We start from the raw sequence: 23,490 nt of genomic DNA, 5'->3' as shown, positions 1-23,490 counted from the left end.
AAGAAAAAGTTGATAAGACATAGTCCCTGCCTGCTAGGGAAAGACGGGAAGGAGCTCGCATAGGCAGAAAGATAACACCTTTTAATGAATTAATATATTTTGATGTAACCATATGGGAGTCATAGTAATCTCATTATCAGATAAGAGTTATAAAATGGCATGATATGGCCACTATGTGGTTGGGAACAGATTCAACAAAGATCCCACAGTTCAGCCAATATGTACTTAACCACACCAGTGAAAACACTTGACCGTATCCTGGGTCAGTGCTGGAATACTCCAGATGTGGTTTTTTGATGCCTCTGCTCAGCCACAAACATTAGAGTGTCTGCTCTATAACCCTACAATGCTTTTTCTTTGGCGAATGAAACATAATCAGTGCCAGCTAATGAGGTAGTCCAGTTGAAAGCCCCGACGTGTACCTGATGGGAGATGAAAGGAGAGAACAGACACACCAAGTAAGGAAATAGATTTCAAACTGTGGCCTTCGGGAGGTGGATTCCACCACGCCCAGTCTACCCGGGGTATCTCAGTGTGGATCTGGGACTCACTCTGATGCAGAGAGGTAAGGGAGAGGGCCAACTAGCATCCAAGAGTTTTCCTAGTAAATTTAACCCAGAGGTGCTGGAAGATGTGTTGGGGTGGAGAGATTTATTTTTTGTTTGCTCCTTCACCACCACCTCCTGGCCCCGCACCATTTCTTTTTCCCTTAAACCATAAAAGCAGTAAATCAAATGTAGTATGAGATTGAGGGTTTTTTCCCCCTTTCATACGGAAAATCCTTTTAATTGAAAAATCATATTTGGGGAACAAAGTGATTGGTTAAATGACAGTGAAACTTGAGAATGCTGACTTGATTTTAAAAATATGGATCTTTCTTGATGGAGGAAAAATCAAGTGCATGCGCCTAGGAGACCTCAGTTTGACTTTTAGCTTCACCACTTGCTAACTGTGCAATCCTGAGCAACCAGCATCCCTTCTCCGTGCCTCACTTTCCTCATGGACAAAACAATATCATTTCTTTCTGAAAGTCGTCCCTGACTCCCCTCTCGCCAAGAAGAGGTTGGATGGCTATAATCTCTCCTAGCAACCTGAGAGTCCCACTGGAATGTAAACTCCAGCAGCACTGGGACCCGGATCTGTGGATTTTGCTGCTCCTGAGCAGAACCAGAACCAAGGGCAGTCGCTGTGTTGAATGGATACACGAATGAATGGGAGCTGGCCTAGGTGTTCAAGGGGCACGTGCTCGGCGAGGTTTCAATCCCTGTGAGTCCCTTGGGAGAGGCAGAGCGGACAATAGTGATTGGTGCTAGTGTGCGTGCTCGGAAAAGGGGGTGTCGGTTCAAAGCTGTTGGCTACAGACGGTTCCTCTTTCCGCTGGAATCACATCCTCTGTGGCTCAGAGACGTTCCCAAGGATTTACATAAAGCAGCCTGAATCACCCGGGCAGAAACTAAGAAAGCAAAGGGACCCTCCCTGATCGTACCCCGGCGCAGCCCGGAGCGCAGTGGAAATCTGTCTGAAGTTTGCAGGTGGCCCGGTGCTGCCTAGGCGAAGGGACCCAGCAGCCACTACACCTCCGCGAGGGCCCAGGGTGCGTCCCTCCCGCCAGGCCCCAGACTCCAGCTCTGCGCCGCCCCCTCCTACTCCCCGGCGCGGGCGCCGACAGTCCGGCTTCCTCCAGGCCCCTAAGTCCCGGACCAAGTGCGGGGCCGCCTCTCCCGCTCGGAAGGAGCCATCGCCGCTTTAAGGGGAAGAGGAGGGGAAGGGGGCGGAGGAGCGGGGGGCGGGGATCGGCGGCGGAGGAGGGGGAGGGGGGATCCCCCTCGCTCCCACGTGGTCCGGGTGCCTGTGAATCGCGCCCACCGGAGGGTCTCACAGCGAAATACAAAAGCAGCTGGGAAGCGGCGGCGACGCGAGTTCCCAGCGCCCGGCGGAGCGCGGGACACAGCCCCGCAGCCGCGATGGAGCCGAAGCGCCCGAAGCCCCGGGACCCCGGAGCTGCCGGGCCCGCCTCGCCGCCGGGCCCCGGATGCCTGGGCTCGGCTTGAAGCGGCGGCGGCGCACCGGCACAGCCGCGAGAGCATGGGCAGGAGGATGCGGGGCGCCGCCGCCACCGCGGGGCTCTGGCTGCTGGCGCTGGGCTCGCTGCTGGCGCTGTGGGGAGGGCTCCTGCCGCCGCGGACCAGGTTCGTCTCCCGTCCGCCCGAAGACCGACTGCCACGGCGCCCCGGCCGGAGCGGCGGCTCGGCGCCCGCGCTTCGCTTCCCTCTGCCCCCGCCCCTGGCGTGGGACGCCCGCGGCGGCTCCCTGAAAACTTTCCGGGCGCTGCTCACCCTGGCGGCTGGCGCGGACAGCCCGCCCCGGCAGTCCCCGGGCGAGCGCAGGTGGCACGTGCCAGCCGGGCAGCCCCGGCCTGAGGAGAGCGCCGCGGTGCACGGGGGCGTCTTCTGGAGCCGCGGCCTGGAGGAGCAGGTGCCCCGGGGCTTTTCGGAAGCCCAGGCGGCGGAGTGGCTGGAGGTGGTCCGCGGCTCTCGGGTGGTGGCCCTGGAGCGCGGGGGTTGCGGGCGCAGCTCCAACCGACTGGCCCGCTTTGCCGACGGCACCCGCGCCTGCGTGCGCTACGGCATCAACCCGGAGCAGATTCAGGGCGAGGCCCTGTCCTACTACCTGGCGCGCCTGCTGGGCCTCCAGCGCCACGTGCCGCCGCTGGCACTGGCCCGGGTGGAGGCGCGGGGCGCGCAGTGGGCGCAGGTGCAGGAGGAGCTGCGTGCTGCCCACTGGACCGAGGGCAGCGTGGTGAGCCTGACGCGCTGGCTGCCCAACCTCACGGACGTGGTGGTGCCGGCGCCCTGGCGCTCGGAGGATGGCCGTCTGCGGCCCCTCCGCGACACTGGGGGCGAGCTGACCAACCTCAGCCTGGCGGAGCTGGTGGACCTAGTACAATGGACCGACTTAATCCTCTTCGACTACCTGACGGCCAACTTCGACCGGCTTGTAAGCAACCTCTTCAGCCTGCAGTGGGACCCGCGCGTCATGCAGCGTGCCACGAGCAACCTGCACCGCGGTCCCGGCGGGGCGCTGGTCTTTCTGGACAACGAGGCGGGCTTGGTGCACGGCTACCGGGTGGCAGGCATGTGGGACAAGTATAATGAGCCGCTGTTGCAGTCAGTGTGCGTGTTCCGCGAGCGGACCGCGCGGCGCGTCCTGGAACTGCACCGCGGACAGGACGCGGCGGCCCGGCTGCTGCGCCTCTACCGGCGCCACGAGCCTCGCTTCCCCGAGCTGGCCGCGCTCGCCGACCCCCACGCTCAGCTGCTACAGCGCCGCCTCGATTTCCTTGCCAAGCACGTTTTGCACTGTAAGGCCAAGTACGGCAGCCGGTCTGAGACTTAGTGTCACCCGGAGGAAAAGAGAGAGACCTAGGACTCTGGTATGGATGATGGGGGGAAGGGCCGTCGCTTCTGCCACTGTGGGAGACCAGACAGCCAACGCCCACCCGCAAAGGTGTCTAAAAACTTCAGCTCTTCACCCACCTGCCCCTTTCTTTCAATCCCACTCTGTTTCCTTTCAAAGTTCTGGGAGGACGAACTCACCGAGGCGAGAAGTCTAACATTCCCTTCACCCAGCTTATAAAAGGATTCTTTCCCGTGCCAGCACGGAGATTGGATCCGCAGAAACTGGCTACTGGGATTTGGCCTCGGAGTGGCCGTCCCTGTGGGAGACGCACCCCATTCTTGGGGTCCCCCCATTCCCTTTCCGAAAAAGGAAAACTTCCGTTTGAGCCGTTGGGCTAATTCTGCAATTTTCTACCAAACACAGTGCTGGTGGCCCCGGAGCAGGGCTGTGACATTGGCTGGTGGAGCCCCCTTCCTGTGTTCTCCCTTTGTTCCAGCGCTGCGATGGTGAGATCACTGTTCCAAGCAGGGGGACGGCTCCCGATTGGACAAAGAGCAGGACCTCCAGACTCTGGGGAGCCCTGCAGACCTTGACAATTTGCCTGACTCATTCCTGACCTCTTGTCATTTTGGCCTGAAGGCTGCGAATTCAGGGCCAGCTGTATGCACTAAGTCAAATAATGAATTTTTTCTTCCTCCCTCTCCCAGCCGACCAAAATTTTGACAATGATGATGTTCACCAGAAGGAAAAAAAAAAAAAAAATCAGTTTTATGCACTTTATTTTGTTTCTATTTTAATTTTTTATTAAGAAAAACTTTTTTATTTGACAGAGTTTGCCTTCTCTATATATGTGCATAAAGTGTGGTGTAAATATACTAAACAAACTTATATTTCAATAAAAGGGAGTTTAAAATTTAGAATTTAATTCCTGTGGTTTTAACTTGTTTGATGTTTCTGGTGCCCCATCTGCTTTCAGAATAAGATTTAGGTTTTCTTTCTTGTGGATGTGCTTTTAAAACAAAGGATGCATATCCAAGCCAGTTGTGACTACAGAACTTATAGAATTGAACAAAGACAAGAGCAGACTCCCTGTCTTCACTCAGATGAACCCTGGTGCTGGAAATTTGAGTTTAGCTTAGAATGTGGGGGGAGATGGAAAGACAGATGGGAGGAAAGTGTTCTATTTCCTGGCAAATAAAACTTTGATATGAAAGGATTTCACTGTAATATATTCCTATATTAATCATTTGGCAAATATGATAGAACCAGATGTGGGGACTAAAATATGACAAATGCCCCCTTTTAAAACTTAACTACAGTGATCACATGTTGCAAACTATTTTCAGCATCATAATTACCATGCATAGCAATGTGTACAGATAATAAGCTGAGGCCACATTGGGAACAGGTAGAGAAAGTCATAAATTAATTCTTATCTTTAATCTCCTGGCATAAATTCCAATGGATTCAGGAGGTCATATTATCCAACATCTGGACTCATCTAGTTCTCTAAAGAGGTTGTACTGTTTTCCGGGTACTAACTGCATGGTCCCCTCAGAGCAGCCAGCGTGAAACCAAAAAAGCGTGCAGTTCTTTGACATTTGGACCCTTTTTAGGACTTCAAACAAAATACTTTTGGATTTTTGACTCAAGAGGAAGAGGTTGATTTTTATTTTACAGGCTTTTATGTTATATTTTGGCATTTTCTTTGGTATCTGGGCTCAAGTGATCTTGCCTGTTACTTTCTTTTTATTTAATGACCTTTAACTCAAATCGGCTTTTGGTTGCAATTTTAATAGTTTTTTATTTGACTTCCGTTTGTAAACCTAGGGTTTTATAGAGTCAGGAAGCTATTAAATCTATGTGGGCTTCCCCCTCTCACTCTACATTACAATGTAGTGTGTAATTTAACTATTTAATGTCATCCTTATGTTTTCAGTGCCTTTTGCTAAGCCAAATCTTAGCCTTAAAAAAAAAATAGTCCATAAGCTATGTGTAGTGTAAGTAAAATGTATTCACAGTACAGCCATAGAATGTACTGATAATGGCAAATTTATCTTTTTTCGAGACATTGTTAATGTGATACCTCTCATAATTACACCTTTCAGAAAGAAACATTTTGCATTTCTGGGGATAATTTCACTATTAGATTTGCTGTTTAATGGAGGCTGTTCGAAGAACAGGACAAGTATTCGGCAACCTGCATTTTTACCCAATGTATTCATGGAGGAAAAGAATAGCAGTAATAAGTTAGAAGTTTCACAGATTGCACAGGAAATACATCCTGGCCCCCATGAAGATTTAGCACTGGTGAGTTGTGGGCCAGCAGCATTCTCTACATTCTTTCTAAATTTCAGTTCCAAGCCCAGACTTGATCGTGGTTAACCCAGAGCAAAACACTGAGCATAATTTAAATGGCTCTTCTCAGATTCTTTAGTGAAACATATCTGCCTATTCGAGAAGTAAGTTTAATTACGTGGTGGAGTTGTTAATGGAACCAAGACTTAATTACAGAATGGGTTTTAACTGTTGCTCTTCCGCATAGATAATAAGTAGGCTACGGCATGGAAAGATCAATTAAAACCTCGCCATGGTCAGTGAATCCTGCTAGGGTCAAATCATTTCTTAAATGAACAACAACAACAAAACAACTTCAGACCACAGCATGATTCGGCAAGAGTAATGGGTTCTGCAGGCATATAATATTCTGAATTCTGTTCCCTGCCTGCTTACCTTCAGCAAGTCATTTAACTTAGTTCCCTGATCTGTGAAATGGAGATTCAATCAGAATATTGTGGATTTAAATGTTAACATATAAAACATACAAGCACATACAGGTGCTTCCAAAAACCAAAAAAACTCACTTTTTATTCCTCTTTAAAAAAAAAAAAAAAAAAAAAAAAAAAAAAAAAAAAAAAAAAAAAAACTCTTCCTTCTTACACTTCAGTAATTTTCATTATCAAAGCCAAATCTGGCTGTTTCCAAGGTCTATATCAGTTTTAAACACGTGGTAGTAAATTAATTCAACAAATTGCTTACTAAGGACCCTCTTCCAGCACTATGCAAGGTACTGGTTCATAAGGCCAAGGGCACAGGTTTGATCTCCACATGGGTTTGAGTGGGTGGTTTCAGGGCCCAAGCAGACTTCGGCATCAAGGCAGCTATACTACAAATATATGAGGGTGGCTTAGATTTAAAAAAAAAAAAAAAAAGCAGATGGCTTATTGCAAATCCATCACCACTTCTGGAAAGCTTCAAGAAGTGATGAATCTTTGCAAGAACAACCCTCTTCCCTATTCCTTCTGCCAAGAGAAAGCGAGCAGTTGACCTTCTCTCCCTGGATTTGACTGTTGATTAATTCGCTTTGTCAATGACATAGTTCTAGACTCTATTAAGTGTACTCACCCTCCTGTCTACAAATCAGAAAGAAAAATTATTTTAACACATCTCAATGCTTCTCAACCTTCTGCCTACAACTGCAGCTAGGAGAGTCCTTTAAGACCTTAAGGTTGATTATGTGGATTAAATGAGTAAATATTTATAATATTGTCAGAATAATGCCAGGCACACAGCAAATGCAATATAAGTGTTTGTTAATTGGTGAGGTGGAACATTTCTCTTCTAACTCAAAGACAGAGGCACCTTAAGTTCCAGACATGATCCTCTTTCATAATCCTGTTGTATCTCTGCAGTTACGGAACACTACATGCTTCATTTTGAACCCAGGAAAACCAGCTAGAGTGCTTGAGTCTGGCAGGAATTACCCAGAACCCACAGCTGTCAGCTAGCTATCTTGTGTCTGAGGATGCCCTCCAAGTGAGTGGTCATATGTACTTTCCTCTTTTTCACGAGGAGGCTGTAATTCTATTCCTGATGTGGCTCATCAGCTCCAGGAAGCAGTGAGCTGTGGAACTCCAAATCTTCTGAGCTACCGTGAGCTATCCATGAGTCATGGATCATCCAAGCCTAAGCGCTGATATTTGCCCCTGTGCACACCAGCCCACATCACACAAAATCACTGATCCCAAGTGGTAGAAGGGCCGTGGGAGTGCTAGAGATGGAGAAAAGGGAATTCAGAGCATAGGAAATGTTCCAGAAGAGAATAGAATGTCAGCCGCCAAGGAGGTATGGAAATCAAAGGACAAGGGTTGACATCACCTTCAAACGTATTTTAGGCATGAAAGTCTAATGGAAAGATACTGGAAGACAGGAGACCTGGGCTACTTCTGACACACTGTGTGACTGGAGAAAGTCATTTTCCCTGTCTGGCTCCAGTTACCTTGCCTGCAATGGGAAGCTATTTGGTTAGGTTGATAATTTCCAATTTTTTGGACCAGAACTCTCAGTAAGACACACATATTTTATATTGTGACCTCGGTTAGGCAGAGAGACACACACTCATACCACTGAAACAAAAGTTTCACAAAGCAGTATGTATAACGTACTTTTCCTTTTTCATCCAATGCTGTTCTACTCCTTCTCCTCCTCTATTTCGTAACGCTAACTGTGACCCTCTAAATTGATTTCATAACTCACTGGTGGGGCACAGGCTGCACTATGCAAAACGCTGGATTAGATCATCAGTAAGCTCCCTTTCAGCTCTAAGATTCTAGGGAAATTCCATTTATAACCAGATTACTACCTACTACAATATTTCCCCAAAGGCAATACAAACAGACTTCAATTTTGAGCACTCTTTAAAAACAAAAGAATGTAGTGCTTTATTTCAGAATGTAATTGGGATAACTGTTCAAAATCTTACATAGGGTCTTTCTATAAATACTTGAAACATTCCCTAAATATGGGAAGTAACTTTCAGTCTGTTCCAACCATGTGTGAGCAAACAGTGCTTTGAAGCAAAAATAATAATAATAATCTTTTGCATCTCTGCTTCAACATGGCCCAAGGACGACTCAAGAGGACAGTTCCTCTTCTGTGTATTCATAAAGATCAGATGTAGGAGTCATAATTTTTTAATGTGACTGTTTTACCAGTTTCTCTTTCTGTGTCCTGCTGTGGGGGAAACTGCATTAATAAACTATGTCTTAATGCTGCCTAGCTAGAATTTTTTTCTCTGCAGGACTCCACTAAATATAGCTAAAGGAATGCTCATTTTATTTATCTTTCCAACTTTCTTTCCATTTTGGATATGTCTTCTTGACACTTTGGAAATTTTTCTCCCAATGGCAGCTTAGTTTAATTTAGTTTCTTTTTTTTTTCTTTTTTTTTTTTTTTAGGAGAATAGAGAACTAATTGTTCATTGAGTAACAGCAACAAAAATAGAACTTTTTTCTCTTTCATCTGTGCCATATGGTGTCTTTTACGGTTTTATCAGTTATTTTACACCCTATGCAGAAAAATTATGTAGAACTGGCATTTTTCCAGTACCAACTCACAGATTCTACTTTGCTGAGAAATTGTGGGTTAAAAAATAGAGAGGTGTCACTTTTAATTAGATACACCATGCATTTGTCTTTGCCACTTTACACGTTCCTCACAATGATTCTTTTTCCTTTCTAATGTTCACTAAAGACTTTGTCCTCACCTCACAACTGGCCTGGAGAGGCAAAGTGGTTGGGGAACGATTAGTAATGAACTCCTTTTTCTTCATTGTGGTAAAATATGCATAACATAATATTTTTCTTTTTTGTTGTTTTGTTTTGTTTTGAGATGGAGTCTCACTCTGTCACCAGGCTGGAGTACAGTGGCACAATCTCAGCTTACTCCAACCTCCCCCTCCCTGGTTCAAATGATCTTCCTGCCTCGGCCTCCTGAGTAGCCGGGATTACAGGTGTGCACCATCATGCCAGGCTAACTTTTGTAATTTTTTGTAGAGACTGAGTTTCACCATGTTGGCCAGGCTGGTCTCAAACTCTTGGCCTCAAGTGATCTGCCCACCTCGGCCTCCCAAAGTGCTGGGATTACAGGTGTAAGCCACTGTGCCCAGCCCCATTTTGATCATTTTTAAGTGCACTGTTTAGTGTCATTACATATACTCACAACTTTGTGCAACAACACCATTGTCTATTTCTGAAACTTTTTCATCGATCCCCTGACCCCGTGCCAAAACACCTCTGTAACCATTAAGCAGTAACTCCTCATTCCTCCCTTCCTCTAGCCTCCAATAACCTCTAATCTACTTTCTGTGTCTACATTATATCATTGCCTATTCTAGATATTTCATATAAGTAGAATCATACACTATTTGTCCTTTTGTACCTGGCTTCCACACACAGCCAAGGTCATGGAGGTAACGAGATAAAAGTGAAGCAATATTGTTTGGGAACTGGCGGAATTGCATTTGAGCCTGATATTTACTATTTAGTAGTCCTGGACCGTAAGACAAATTGGTGAACTCCTTATTTTCCTCATCTGGAAAAGCAATAGAAAGACTACGTAGTCGCTGGAGTCCATTTCAACTCCAGAAAAATGCCATGTTTTTATGTACAACAACTATGCAAATGAATTTCATTCCTGACTTCCAGTTTCTTTTCCCTACCTGCAGATTTGAAAACTTTTTAGTACCTCCTAAAAAGCCCCAGGCTACATACTAGACATTGTGGATTCAATGGTGAGCAAGATAGGTAAGAACCTGCCTCCATGAAGCTTAGAGTCTACCAGCGAAAGACAGATAATTATCTAGCAGATGCTAAATATGAACAATGCAATCTATAGTAGGGAAAAGTGCCATGGGACCATATGACAGGACTCTGGATGCTCATCTGGAGGGAGGTCAAGGAAGGCTTACAAGTTGGCCTGTGTTTATCTCTAAATTTCGGGAAAGGTTTGAAGAAAAGGAGGGTACAAAGAGAAATTTTCATAATGGTTTTCTGAACAACCTAAAGATATTCTGCTGCCTGTGGTGAGGCACGACCTCTATAGCTTCCCTTGAAGGGTTCAGGGAGCCCGGTAGTAGTGGTTTAAACTTTTCCAGCAGGGATGCTATGTACTTTCTGCAATAAGGCATCCATTTAAATAGTAATCACCCCAAGATTGGCTGCATAGGAAGAGTACAGTAGGAATTAATATCACAGGGAAATTAGTTCCGTCAATAACATCAATACCTACTTTTTACTGAATACATACTAACAAACCAGGCTTTGGGTTAGGCATTTTCCAAGATTATTAGGATAAGTAATGATATCTATACACCAAATATTTCTGTTACAGACACCGACACTAAGGCTCAAAGGGATTAAGTAAAGTGCCCACATGGCTGGAAGACTTGGTTGGGGCTCTGGCTTGAAGATAGATCTATCTAGTGCCAAAGAGTGAGCTGTACTTTTTCCTCCTCATCTTTTTCTTTTTTGTCCTCTTTTTAAATACATCTTTTCTAATTCTTTTAAAGTTTTTTTCTTTGTCTTTGGTGTCCTATAATTTCATAATAATGTATTTGTATATTGTTGGGGATTTGTTTATTGTTTGTTTTGTAGAGAAAACATCTTGTTATGTTACCCAAGCTGGTCTTAAACTCCTGGGTTCAAGCGATCCTCCTGCCTCAACCTCCCAAAATGCTGAGATTACGGGAATGAGACACCATGCTGGGTCTTCACTGGGATTTTGTTAGTGTTGTTTTTCTGATAGAAACATGCTCTTTCTTAAATCTAAGAATTTCCTTTTATTTTCCGGTCTAGAAAAATTCTCACTCATCATCTCTTATTTTCTCTTTCTTATTCTTTCTCTTCTCTCCTTAGAGAACTGTTATTGGGCATATGTTATCTTTCTATCCTTCATGGCCCAATCTCTCTCACATATTTTTTATCTTTCTGTGTTGCTCTCTGGGTATTCAGATCTGTCTTTTAGTTGATTAGCTTTCTCTCTGATAGTGTCTACATTGCTGCTTAACCATCCCTAAAGATTTGTTTTTTCTGTCTGTTTGAATTCAATGACTATTTTCTTATTCCCAAAAGTCCTATTTGGTTCTTTTTCAAGAATTGCCAAACATTTAAAAAATATTTTCTCTTCTTTTCTCGTGTATTCAAGACTTTCTTTAATGTATTCGATCATTTAAAAGTATACATCTGATTACTCTATCTGAAGTTCTGGGGTGCTCTAATCCTGTACCCCAGACTTTTGTGTGTCTCCTGACTTTTGCACATTTAGGGCTGCCACATAAAATATGTGAAACCCAGTCAGCTTTAAATTTCATATATGCAGTGAACAATTTTTTTGTATATATGTGTTGCAAGTAATATTTGGAATATACTTATATTAAAAATTATGCATTATTTATTTGAAACTTGAAGTTAACCAGGTGTCCTTTAAGTTTTGTTTTGTTTGCCCAAATCAGCAACTTGACACATGGAGGCTTTTTATTTTGTAATTTTAGATTGTAAACTCATGTTCCGGCAGGATTTTATCTGTGAGACTCTCATTTTGTTTGGTGAACGTATGTCTTTCCCAAGATGTTTTCATTTCCTTGTAGCAGACAACCCAGGGTTAAAGCCAGACTGGGTCACTTTTATGTTAATCATTTTAAAGTGTAAATTTAAATAACAAACATATGACAACAGGAGGAATCTTCCCAGAGACTTTCATTTTTTTCCCAACCAGAGTTCAAGCTAAGACAAGCAATCTCCTCTCACATCTTCCTTTGCTAGAAGGATAAAGTTTTCCTTTGACAGTCCTGGCTTTATGGAGGGTCTTTGAAAGATCCAACTTTCCCTCCCACTGGGGCAACATTAAACCCAATCTGATTACAAAGACCAGACACACACATGCACAAAACCAGGGCAGCTCCAGTTTCAGCTCACACCTATCATTCTGCTTTTGGTTGTCTCTTTGTTTTAGGTCCCTGGGGATTTTCCTTACATTTTTATGAGCTCAGCTATGCATTTAAAAAGATGTTTGTTATATTTTACAAAACATGCATAGGTGTTTTACAGAGGGAAGGTTTTTAGGTCATGTAGTTTGCCTTATTGCTAGAAACAAAGTCCACCTGAGCTCCTTCTAAAGCCTGTTATCAAATCCTGCTTGCAATAAGCTGGCCCTTACTTGAGGATTAGATGCCCTATTTGGTTATTCAGAGAGATTTCTCCACAATGGAAACATTTACTTTAATAGGATTTGACCTGAAATGATCCATAAAACAAGTGACCCAAGAGTCAGTAACAAATTCTGTTCTGTTTGCCACCAGCAAGTTTGAGATATATGCCAGGAAAATGATTAAAAGGAAAGACAAAAGGAAAAGATTGGAAACAAGGGGAAAGGGGAAGGATTGTTAAAAAAGAATCACATGTGGTAGAGTGGCAAAGAAGCAGCCTTTGCCTCTGGTACAGATAGCCCTCACACTGACCTTCAATCAGCATCGGAGACAGCAAAATGATGCCACATTGCAGGAGAAAGAGCTAGTGCCTCTGCAGGTTACATTTAGGATTAAAATAAAGGTCAAGTTACTCCAGGGAAAATTACTTTTCATTTGCAGTCGGCGTCCTACCTCTGCCACAGCTCCCAACCATGTAAAGTCCAGCCATCACCACTTGATCTTTGGCCCCTTGACACTGAAGAGCACATTCTGCCAACCTTTCAAAAACAAAAGGCTTTGCCATCACACATGAATCTCAACCTTGCACTCCCAGAGGCAGCACATTCAATTTCATTATTTAGTGAGCCTATCTCTAGTGACCTATTAGCAAAATCAAAAATGCTAATGAAAAAAAAGGTTAAGCATCTTTGACTTATCAAGGCATTGAGCTAATAAAAGATGCCCAGAAAACATTGCTGTGTGGCTCCCTTCTCCTCCACCTGTTTATAGTTGGGACCCATCCAAAGCCTCCCTGCAATGTAACATTCATGACCCAACTCCACATAGTGTCTGTCTTTTCTGATACTACGATCCTGGATGCATGTGTCATGTCATAAAAATTATTGTAATGACTCTAGACTTAGCAATTCAGAAGTTGGTGCTCCATGTGAAATCCCTCCTGGGCTGTTTTCAAGTGATTACTCATGGCCCAGGTATGTGCTGCATGTAACAGTATAGTTACGTTGGTTATTAGACTATTGAAATACTTCCAGCTCAATTGATAAATGTCTACTCTGAGGCCCCAGAGTGACTCTTCCATGTTTCTGAACAATACCCCCTCACTGTCCCATGATCCCACAACTAACAGGTTAACATCTGGAGTAGCAGAGAGTTTCCTGAACTAGTGATCCAGCACTAAGATCAACAGTAAGTTCTGATTGCCCCTTATGTAAGTTGAATAGCATTTCCTGGATATAAGATGTAAAGGTTCAAATCCATGGAACAACAGAGATGTCATCCTAAGCCCTATCTTTAGTTCCCCTGCTTTATTCAAAGCCTTCATTTTGAATAAAGCCTTCACTTGGCAAACAGGCATTAAGCACCTCTCATTGCATTAATGTTTCCTGGCTGCTAACTGTGGGTCAGACACTGTGTTAGGTAGTAGGACAGGTCAGTTAACTGGAGAGATATGGTTTCTGATCCTCTGTAGTGTAGAGTCTGGTAGAGGAGACAGACATTAAGCAAATTATTACTGTAATAAATGGGATGACAGGAAAATACATGGCCCTATGAGAGTGTTAATAGGGGACAATCTCACATTGGAGGTTGAAGGATGTGGCATTTAAGCAGAGACCAGAGCAATGTGCAGAAGTCAGTCAGCATAGAGGGGGAAAGAAGGAATGGAGAGCATTTCAATCAGAAGGAATTGCATGTTTGAGAGCCTGAGAGAAGGAGCTTGCTGTACGGAAATGAAAGCCTGGTGTGATTGAAGAGTACAACCCTAGAAGGGGAATGCAAAATTTGAGGCTGTAGAGGTAAGTAGGCACCTACCTACTAAGTGCCAGGCACAGAGGGTAGGAGATGGATATCATAATCCTCACCCCTTAGGGAGGCCCTATGGCATAGTGGTAAGGGCCAAATTACAGAGGGAGACTCTATAGGTTTGAACCCTGGCTCTTCCATTTTCTGGCTCTGAGAGTTTAGGCAGTTTACTTATGCTCTCTGACCCTCAGTTTCCTCATCTGAATATAGGAAGAATAATACGGCCAACCTATTTATGAATTAACACATGCAAAGTACTTACAGCAATGCCCAACACATAGCAAAGACTCAGTAAATATTAGACATTGACTACCGGGACACAAGAAAGAAGTGGAAACACAGATTAAATGGCTTATTTTCTACCAATTTCCACCCAGTTCAAAAGTGGTTATGTGGTGATATGGTTTGGCTCTTTGTCCCCACCCAAAACTCACGCTGAATTGTGATCCTGAGTGTTGGAGGTAGGGCCTGTTGGGAGATGATTGGATCATGGGGTGGTTTCTAGTGAGTTAGCACCATCCCCCTAGTGCTGCCTGGTGACAGAGTTCTCATGAGATCTGGTGGTTTAAAAGTGTGCAGCACTTCGCCCTTCGTTCTCTCCTGCTTTTTCATGATAAGATATGCTTGCTTCCCCTTCGCCTTCTGCCATGATTGTAAGTTTCCTGGGGCTTCTCACAATGCTTCCTGTATAGCCTGTGGAACTGTGAGCCAATTAAACCTCTTTTCTTTATAAATTGCCCAGTGTCAGGCAGTTCTTTATAGCAGTATGAGCATGAACTAATATATGTAGTAAAACATTCTGTGCTTAATAATCCCACTTAAAGGCACCAACATTGTCTGTGCTATACAGTTCATGAGATGCTTATGTAATGACTCTCCCTCCCATGACCCATTCTATCAAAAGGAGTTTCCAGCCAGGCATGGTGGCTCACATCTGTAATCCTAGCACTTTGGAAGGCCGAGGTAGGCAGATCACTTGAGCCCAGGAGTTTGAGACAAGCCTGGACAACACAGCAAAACCCCGTTTCTACTTAAAATAAAATACAAAAAAATTAGCTGGGGATGGTGGCACTCATATGTAGTCCTAGCTACTCAGGAGGCTGAGGTAGGTGGACCACCTGAGCTTGGAAAGCTGAGGCTGCAGTGAACCAAGATCACACCACTGCACTTTAGCCTGGGTGAAGGGAGTGATATCCTGGCTTAAAAAAACAAAAAAGCTGTTGCCATATGCCTACTGTAGGGATTTGCTACTGATTCTTTTCCAAATCATTTTCTTCACAGATTCCTCAAAAGCAAAGCCACAGAACCCTGCTATGGCAGGGAGATCGTCAAGATAGTGCCGAAGAAACACAGCCATTATTAACAGAGTTGTTATAAACAACAAAAAAAGAAAAAAGAGGATAAACCACCTTTCTTAAATGTATCACAATACAGGACAGAAGGAAAAGGAAATCCAAATAAGAAAAGGCACACTAAGGCCCCCACAATATTTCTGACAGGTTTACAGAAGACTTGCCTGGGTGCTTAGCTGGTACCCAAAGAAACGTATAGGAGCCTGGAAGCAAACAAATCACCCTATGATGTCATCCCAAGATCATAGATCCCTTGGGATTCTGCAGAGCTGTCATCAAAGCCATCATCACATTAATCACCCAGGGCAGGAATGGGAGAAACTGGAGGTGAAAAGGGCAGATTAAGCTCTTAAGTCGTTCCCCAGAGAATGCCACATGAAGATCACCCTGTGAAGTGCACTCTCGTGAACTCAGTAAACTTTGGGATTACTCAAGCTAAAGGCAGGCAGCTTTTCCTTTGAGGTCATTGTTTTCTGCAGTCCGATGGGCTTTGGGTTGTTGTTTCTTTTGTTTTTGTTTTCTGTTTGTTTTTTGTTTTCGTGGATCTATGCTGCCCTCACATTCTGTGAAAGACCGTGGACATGAGAGTTAGTTGCCATGACCATCTCCTTTGCAGAAATGGACTACAAAACATTTCCCACTGAGGGCACTAAGAAGGCAGAATGAACATTTGTTGTGGTTATGGTCACTCAGCATCTATTTCTTCAAGAACATCTGGTTTGCTTTGGAAACTTATCCAGTTGCGGTTACTGTTATTGAATCCTAAATCTAGTTCTCCCATACATGGTTCTCCCATACACACTCATCATGCTAAAGAGTGGGCATGTTATCTAAACTCAGTCGGTTGAATTCTCCCTTTTAAGAAGTTGCTTCTTGGTCAGCCGTGGTGGCTCACACCTGTAATTCCAGTACTTTGGGAGCCCAAGGCAGGCAGATCACAAGGTCAGGAATTTGAGACCAGCCTGGCCAATACGGTGAAACCACATTTCTACTAAAAAATACAAAATTTAGCCAGAAGTGGTGGTGCACACCTATAGTCCCACCTACTCAGGAGGCTGAGGCAGGAGAATCACTTGAATCCGGGAGGCGGAGTTTCCAGTGAGCCGAGATTGTGTCACTGCACTCCAGCCTGGGTGAGGGAGTGAGACTCTGTCTCAAAAAAAAAAAAAAAAAAATGAAGTTGCTTCTGAACTATTTTTTCCAGATGGGGAGACAGCTGGGGAGGTCCTGCAACCAGAAGTTCTGCGGCCGCCTGGGACCTGTCTATTCCAAGCTACGGACTTCAAACTTCCTTTCAAATCCTCATTTCTTGCCATTAAATTCCCATTTTGCTTATGTTTCCCAGATGTGTATTTCTGTTGCTTACAGTTAAAGACCCCTGATTAAAGAAAGCATTCAAAAAGTAGGAGGGGTGGAAATGATGTCTGGAATGATTGTCCCATGACAACAGATATTTCACCTACTGCATTGCACAGGGGTGAAGACTACATGGTCAGGAGAGGAGGGGTATCCACCTCTTTTCATCTGTTTAACTGGATAGTAGCCTTTTGACCTGGCCGGGACCCCTGTCTTCACCCTGCGTTGAAGCTGTGGAAAAGGAGGCTCAGTGGCGCAGTGTGTTCTCTTGCACTCAGCAGTGTCTTGGTGAATGTTTAACAATTGGCTTTGGGTAGGGGATGCGGACAGGGGTTGATCTGTAATGTTTGCCAATTTCTATGGTGTAAACATTCCCACTCTGGTCAGTTTCAAGCTACAGATGTGATGTCATTGAATGCAAAGTTGGAAAGAGAGCCACACATCAACTCCCCTGAGGCAGTATGAGTGACTCCAGCATGCCACTGCCTCTCTGCCTCTGACTGTGGCAGTTGCACAGGAAAGCTTCTGGGTAATAATAATGGCTAAGACTTATTTTACACTTTGCCTTGTGCTACATACCATTCTGGGCATTTTGCTGCATGCTTTATCGCATGAATTTAATCATGACTTTGACAGATGCAATTCTTGCCTCTATTTTACAGATAAGAAACCTGAAGTACAAAGAAAATTAGGAATTGTTCCAAATCCTAAGACTTGGAAGTTGAGGTGCCATGATTTTCATCCCTGGTCATTGTTTCCAGGGGCATCTTGCTTAACCACAACATTGTGCTGAGAGAACAAATCAGATCATGAAAGACTTCTGCCTTCTATAATGCAAGGTGAGAATTGGCATCAGGCTCAAACAACCTGGCAGAAATAACAATGAAAATGTCCATGGAACACTCAACAACACAGATGTTTCCTATTCGAGTCTAAACCTTATTTTCTGTGTGTACATTCTAATTATCATACCTCATCTACCACCAAAAGGGTAAAAGGTAGCTCGATATAGTAATATCTAACAATTATTGAGTACCTACTATGTAGTATTTACATATTACCTCATCTTCGCTACAATCCTTTAGAGGGAGGAATTGTTCTGCCCATTTTGCAGATAAAGAAACTAAAGCTCACTAAAAGTTGATCTACCTCAGCCCACATAGCTAATAAATGACCAAAGAAAGGCAGATTTTTTAAAATCCTCTTTAGTTCATTGATGGGGAAACAGGCACAGAGTGGTTAAGTAACTTGCCCCATGTGACATAGTTAATTAGTACTGATGCAAACCCTGGTCTATCTGCTGCTGAGGCCCATGATCGTCACACCATATCCAGTGACTTCTCCCTTTAAGCAGATCCCCTCACGAGGCAGCCAGAATTGCTTTTCCTACAAAGCCCCATCTGGGACACTCAGGAAAATGACTCTGCCAAGTGACCATTGAAGAACCAGCTGTAATTCCGTAGCTCAGAGGGCTGTCTCAGAACTTCCTGCCACTTACTCATCATCCACAAAGTCAAACACTTTTCTCTCTGAAAAGCTGACCTCTCTGCAAAGATCAGCAACAGGTTAGGTGCAACATCAAAAGAATGAGTTTATTTTCCCAATAGTGGTTACCTGTGATCTTCTCTTGTGACTTCCCTATGGAGACTGGGCTGGATGGGGGAGGTACCGCACCAGAGTGCATGATTCTTCTTGTGTGTGATGCTGAGTGGCTTTTGCCGGATGCATACACAACCCAAACTGACTGTCTTGACAGGTGGGATATGAATGAGATGCTCCCGTTATTGGTGATAATAAGACTTTTCAGTGTCTGTCAGTTACAGAACAATTAATGTCATCCAGTGAATGGCAGCTTCTCTTCTAACTTGAGACAGGGCTGCTGAAACATGGAACACTTTAAGGAAGTCATTGATGCTGGTTCTGGAAGGGTTAACACACCCCAATGTGCCTGCCTTCCCTCTTCCAGCAGAAAGAGGAGGGGGTGGACTGGGAGTGGGATGTGTCACATTCAGACACATATCCATAGCAAAACAGTAGAGAAACAGTTTTAAACCATAACGCTCCCTATTCTGGCTTGCATACTGATGTCTTTGGAATTACTTTTCCCTGCTCTGGCAATCTGTCACCTGTAACTGGGGAAGAAAGGTAGGCATCAGAGAGCCTAAGTGATTAAGTAATGTAGTCTTGTTTTTAAGTAGCTGCCTTGCAGGTCCTTGACCTCATTAGAGCACTGACGGTGGGACAGTCCTGCAGGAACACCTGAAAATCCCTGAAGGTACCTCTCAACACCCCTTCTGCTGCAAATAATATACACATAGGACATCCAGCCTCAAAAAATTAAACCTACAATTATCATAGGACCAGCAATCTCATTACTGGGTATACACTCAAAAGAATTGAAAGCAGGGAATTAAACAGATATTTGCACACCAGTGCTCATAGCAGCATTATTCACAATAGCCAAAAGGTGGAAATAACCAATTGTCCACCAATGGATGAATGGATAAACCAAATGTGGTATATACATACAACCTTAAAATAACTTAGCCTTGAAAACAAATGAGTTTCTGACATATGCTACAATGTGGGTGAATCTTGACGACCTTATGCTAAGTGAAATAAGCCAGACACAAAAAGACAGTTACGGTGTGATTCCACTTAGATGAGGTACATAGAGTAGTCAAATTCATAAAGACACAAAGGAAGATGGTGGTTGCCAGAGGACCAGGGAAGAGAAGAATGGGCCGTAATTTTTTAATGGGTACAGAGTTTCAGTTTGGGATAATAAAACATATCTACAGATGGATGTTGGTGAGGGTTGTATAAAAGTGTGAATGCACTTAATGCCACTGAACAATACACTTAAAAATGGTTAACATGAGGCAGCGTGGTGCCTCACGCCTGTAATCCCATCACTTTGGGAGGCTGAGGCAGGAAGATCACCTGAGGTCGGAAGTTCAAGACCAGCCTAACCAACACGCAATAATACAAAATCAGCTGGGCATGACGACACATGCCTATAATCCCAGTTACTTAGGAGGCTGAGGCAGGAGAATTGCTTGAACCTGGGAGGTGGAGGTTACAGTGAGCCGAGATCATGCCATTGCACTCCAGCCTGGGCAACAAGAGCAAAACTCTGTCTAAAAAAAAAAAAAAACGATTAACATAGTAAATTTTATGTTATGTACATTTTACTACAATTCAAAAAAAGATACCTAGAATAATGCATGTAGTCAGAATACTTACAAATCACAAGCCAAATGAAAGAGAGCTGGGGTATTCATTGCCATAGTCTATAAAGTGTCCTACAAATGTTAGCTAAATGTGTACACTTGCCTTTAGCTTACTTATTCTTCAGGGAAGTATCATCAGCTTCTTTTGACAGAGAGGAAATAGAAGTCAGAGAAGTCAAGTAAGTTGCTCAGATTCCATGGCAGTGTTAGAGGGAAGACATAAACCTTGATCTGCCTATCATCAAATGCAATGCAATTTACATACTGCAAAATGCCCAAAAGTATACCACTTTTCAGGGTGTTCACATGCCAGACAGTCAGATGAAGCCAAATTCTCCTGTTCTATGAAACATGGGAGACTTACCCTCATAAATACTTCAGAATTTGTCAATGTAGAAGAAGTCAACTTTTAATTTATAGAACTAAAGTGTATATCTGTTCTGATCATAGCTAAATAGAGAGAGACCTGGAGAATTTCCTTGATAAAGATGCAGCATCTATCATGTGTGGCTTTGGCTGGCTTAGCAAGAAACAGAGTCAGAAAATTGAAAGCATTCCATTTATAACCAAGAGCACCATGCCTCCACTGCACTGGTAATCACCACACCCCACTGGTAATCACCACACACCGCTGGTTATTTTTCTAACCCTAGTTGGAATAACTTACTTATCCCTGGTCGGATGTCTCTCTTAGTTTGAAAAAGGTAACGATGTGTTATTCTCACTCTGTTTTTCTTAAAGGTTTGAAGATATTGGGGCTGTGTACTTTTCCCAGGTATTCGTCCCATTCTCAATGTTTATGTTAGCATATACATTTAGTATAAGCCAGGCTTGGACAAGTTCAGCATAGTGGTTCTGACCATGGGCTCTAGGGTCTTACTGCCTGAACACAAATCCTGGCTCTACCACCTACTGGTTATATGACCCTGGGCAAGTTACTTCATTTTCCAGTGACTCAGTTTCTGCATCTGTGATATGAGGACGATAATAGCACATACTTCATTGGATTATTGTGAAATTTACCTGCTCTAATAAAACTACCCACCAGGGTGCCCGGTTTAAAATAAACATACAAAGTATATTAGCCATTATTATTAGTTTCTTTGAGCACATGGATGCATCTTCCCAAATTCTAGTGATTCAGAAAAGATCTAAGATCACTTATTTTCAGAAGTGCACCCACTACTATTTGAGGAGAGGGAAAGAAAAGGTGGCTTTGAACCAAGTATAAGAATCACACATTCTCCTCTGGTACCAATTACTGTGATAAATTGAAGGTGACAAGTTATTTTATGACATAAATGCAAATCAGCATTCACTTCACTGTTATTTTCCAATGCCCTGGCACTTTAATGGTCCCCATAAGTTTGCTTCACTTGCAGCAAGTATCAGTATGTTCACAGTCAGCTAGAGAATTTATTTTTAGGTGGGGAGTGCAATGAACTGAGCCCACCAGCTGACTTAGAAAAATGATCACATTTCCGTCCACAAATTATTCGCAAAGCTAGTTAGCATTTGAGCCTGTGTTGGTGAAATAACGCAATAAACAGAGATGTGTCAGAAGGGCTCATTTCCACCTGCCAGACTTGACTCTCTAAATATTAGGCATTCACGCATGTGTGGGTGCATGTGTGTTTATCAGGAAAACAAAAACGTATCCCAAAAGGTAAAATTCCCTGCAATGGATAGGAGTAGTGGCCTTTTACTCCTCAGAAAACACTGTGGAGGGAAGAGCATGGCTTCCTGTCTGTTGAGTCAGTAAAACTGCTGTATACCTGAAACTAATGGCAGCGACTTCAACATGAGAGGAGACAAAAACAAGGAAAAAACCATTTGTTTGCTTTTCAGCACTGAACTTGATTTCTCGTTCTGCCAGTTCTACCAGCCTGTCATTCCTTCTTTATTGATGTTGATGAGGGGAGGAGGGGGGAGAAACCAAAAAATTAAAAAAAAAAAAAAAACACAAACAAAACCAAAGAGACTGGCAGCAATTGTCACTGTAAACAGGCTCCAGCTCTCCACCTGTCATTGTACCATTAACAGACAGTGGAAGCTGTTAAATACACTACCCAATTAATTTAAAATACAACTTCAGACAGACAACCCCTAATTGTTAAAAGGTTTTTATTAGGACATAAAGATAATCACAGAATTAAGCCATTAAGAGTCATAATAGGGAAACTGGTGCTCAAAATGAAGCCCCATCCCCAATGTCACCCTTCCTCCGTCAAGGAGTTAGTGGCTGCATTCATTCATTTACTTATTAACTAAATATTTAGTGAGTGCCTACCACTCAAACCTTGCCAGTGAGGCATCAAAAAGAAAGTCTTACATTCTTTTTTTGTTGTTGTTGTTAAAAAGACGGGGTTTCACCATGTCGGTCAGGCTGGTTTTGAACTCCTGACCTCAGGTGATCCGCCCGCCTTGCCCTCCAAAGTGCTTGGATTACAGGCGTGAGCCACCATGCCTGGCTGAAAGTCTTACATTCTAAAGACAGGTGGCATTTTCCCCTCCTTGAATTGCTGTTTGTGTGTGTGAGAGTGTGTGCGCATGTGTGCATGGTTTGCATTCTGAGATGCACTCCACATGCAAGAGCAGGGAAGGCCCAGGGAACCGGGCAGTGAGAAACACTTTTAAGCACACCACAGAATGAGGAGGCTTTCTATCAACACCTTTCCTTAGGTGCATTGCATTAAGCATTCCCTCTTACAAGTTGCCACTTAGAGACACAATCTTACCCCCTTCCCCATCCTCCAACTTGAAACCTGACATTGCTTCACATCAAATGTTTAATTTCCCATTGTTTGAAATGAAATGGTATGTAAGGCATGCGTTGCCATGGATGCAAGATCCCACGACTCATATAGAGTTTTCTGAAGCCAGCAACTTTGGATCTGCCCAGGTAACCAGGTGCTGAATAAGGCAAAGGGAGAACTGACCCTCCCAAAAGAACTTCCAGTGCAAATTTCCTCCATTGCAACCAAGCAATAGAATATTTCTCAGTAACGAACTCTTTCTTCTGCCTTTAGAAAATGTGCCTGCTTCAGTTTTTCCTCATCTGCAGTCAAAAAAAGTCATTTTCTTGGCTAGGTACAGTGGCTCATGCCTGTAATCCCAGCACTTTAGGTGGCCGAGGCCAGTGGATCGCAAGGTCAGGAGTTCAAGACCAGCCTGGCCAACATGGTGAAACCTCATCTCTACTAAAAATACAAAAATTAGCCTGGGATGGTGGCATGCACCTCTAGTCCCAGCTACTCAGGAAGCTGAGGCAGAATTGCTTGAACCCAGGAAGTGGAGGTTGCAGTGAGCCGAGATCGCACCACTGCACTCCAGCCTGGGTGACAGAGCAAGACTCCATCACAAA

The 23,490-nt window shown here is 43.9% G+C and overlaps 1 protein-coding gene across 1 annotated transcript; it reads left to right on the top strand.

Annotated features, from left to right (window-relative positions):
- Positions 1-1,801: 1,801 nt before the first annotated feature.
- FJX1 (four-jointed box kinase 1) lies at positions 1,802-4,474 on the top strand. The gene has a single exon (XM_017530508.2). The coding sequence runs from the start codon at positions 2,086-2,088 to the stop codon at positions 3,394-3,396; it is 1,311 nt and encodes a 436-aa protein (XP_017385997.1). The 5' UTR covers positions 1,802-2,085; the 3' UTR covers positions 3,397-4,474.
- Positions 4,475-23,490: the final 19,016 nt, after the last annotated feature.

This window comes from Cebus imitator, unplaced genomic scaffold (genome assembly GCF_001604975.1).
Source record: "Cebus imitator isolate Cc_AM_T3 unplaced genomic scaffold, Cebus_imitator-1.0 Scaffold66, whole genome shotgun sequence".
Classification (NCBI taxonomy): domain Eukaryota; kingdom Metazoa; phylum Chordata; class Mammalia; order Primates; family Cebidae; genus Cebus; species Cebus imitator.
This window is presented reverse-complemented; position numbering and strand designations above follow the sequence as displayed.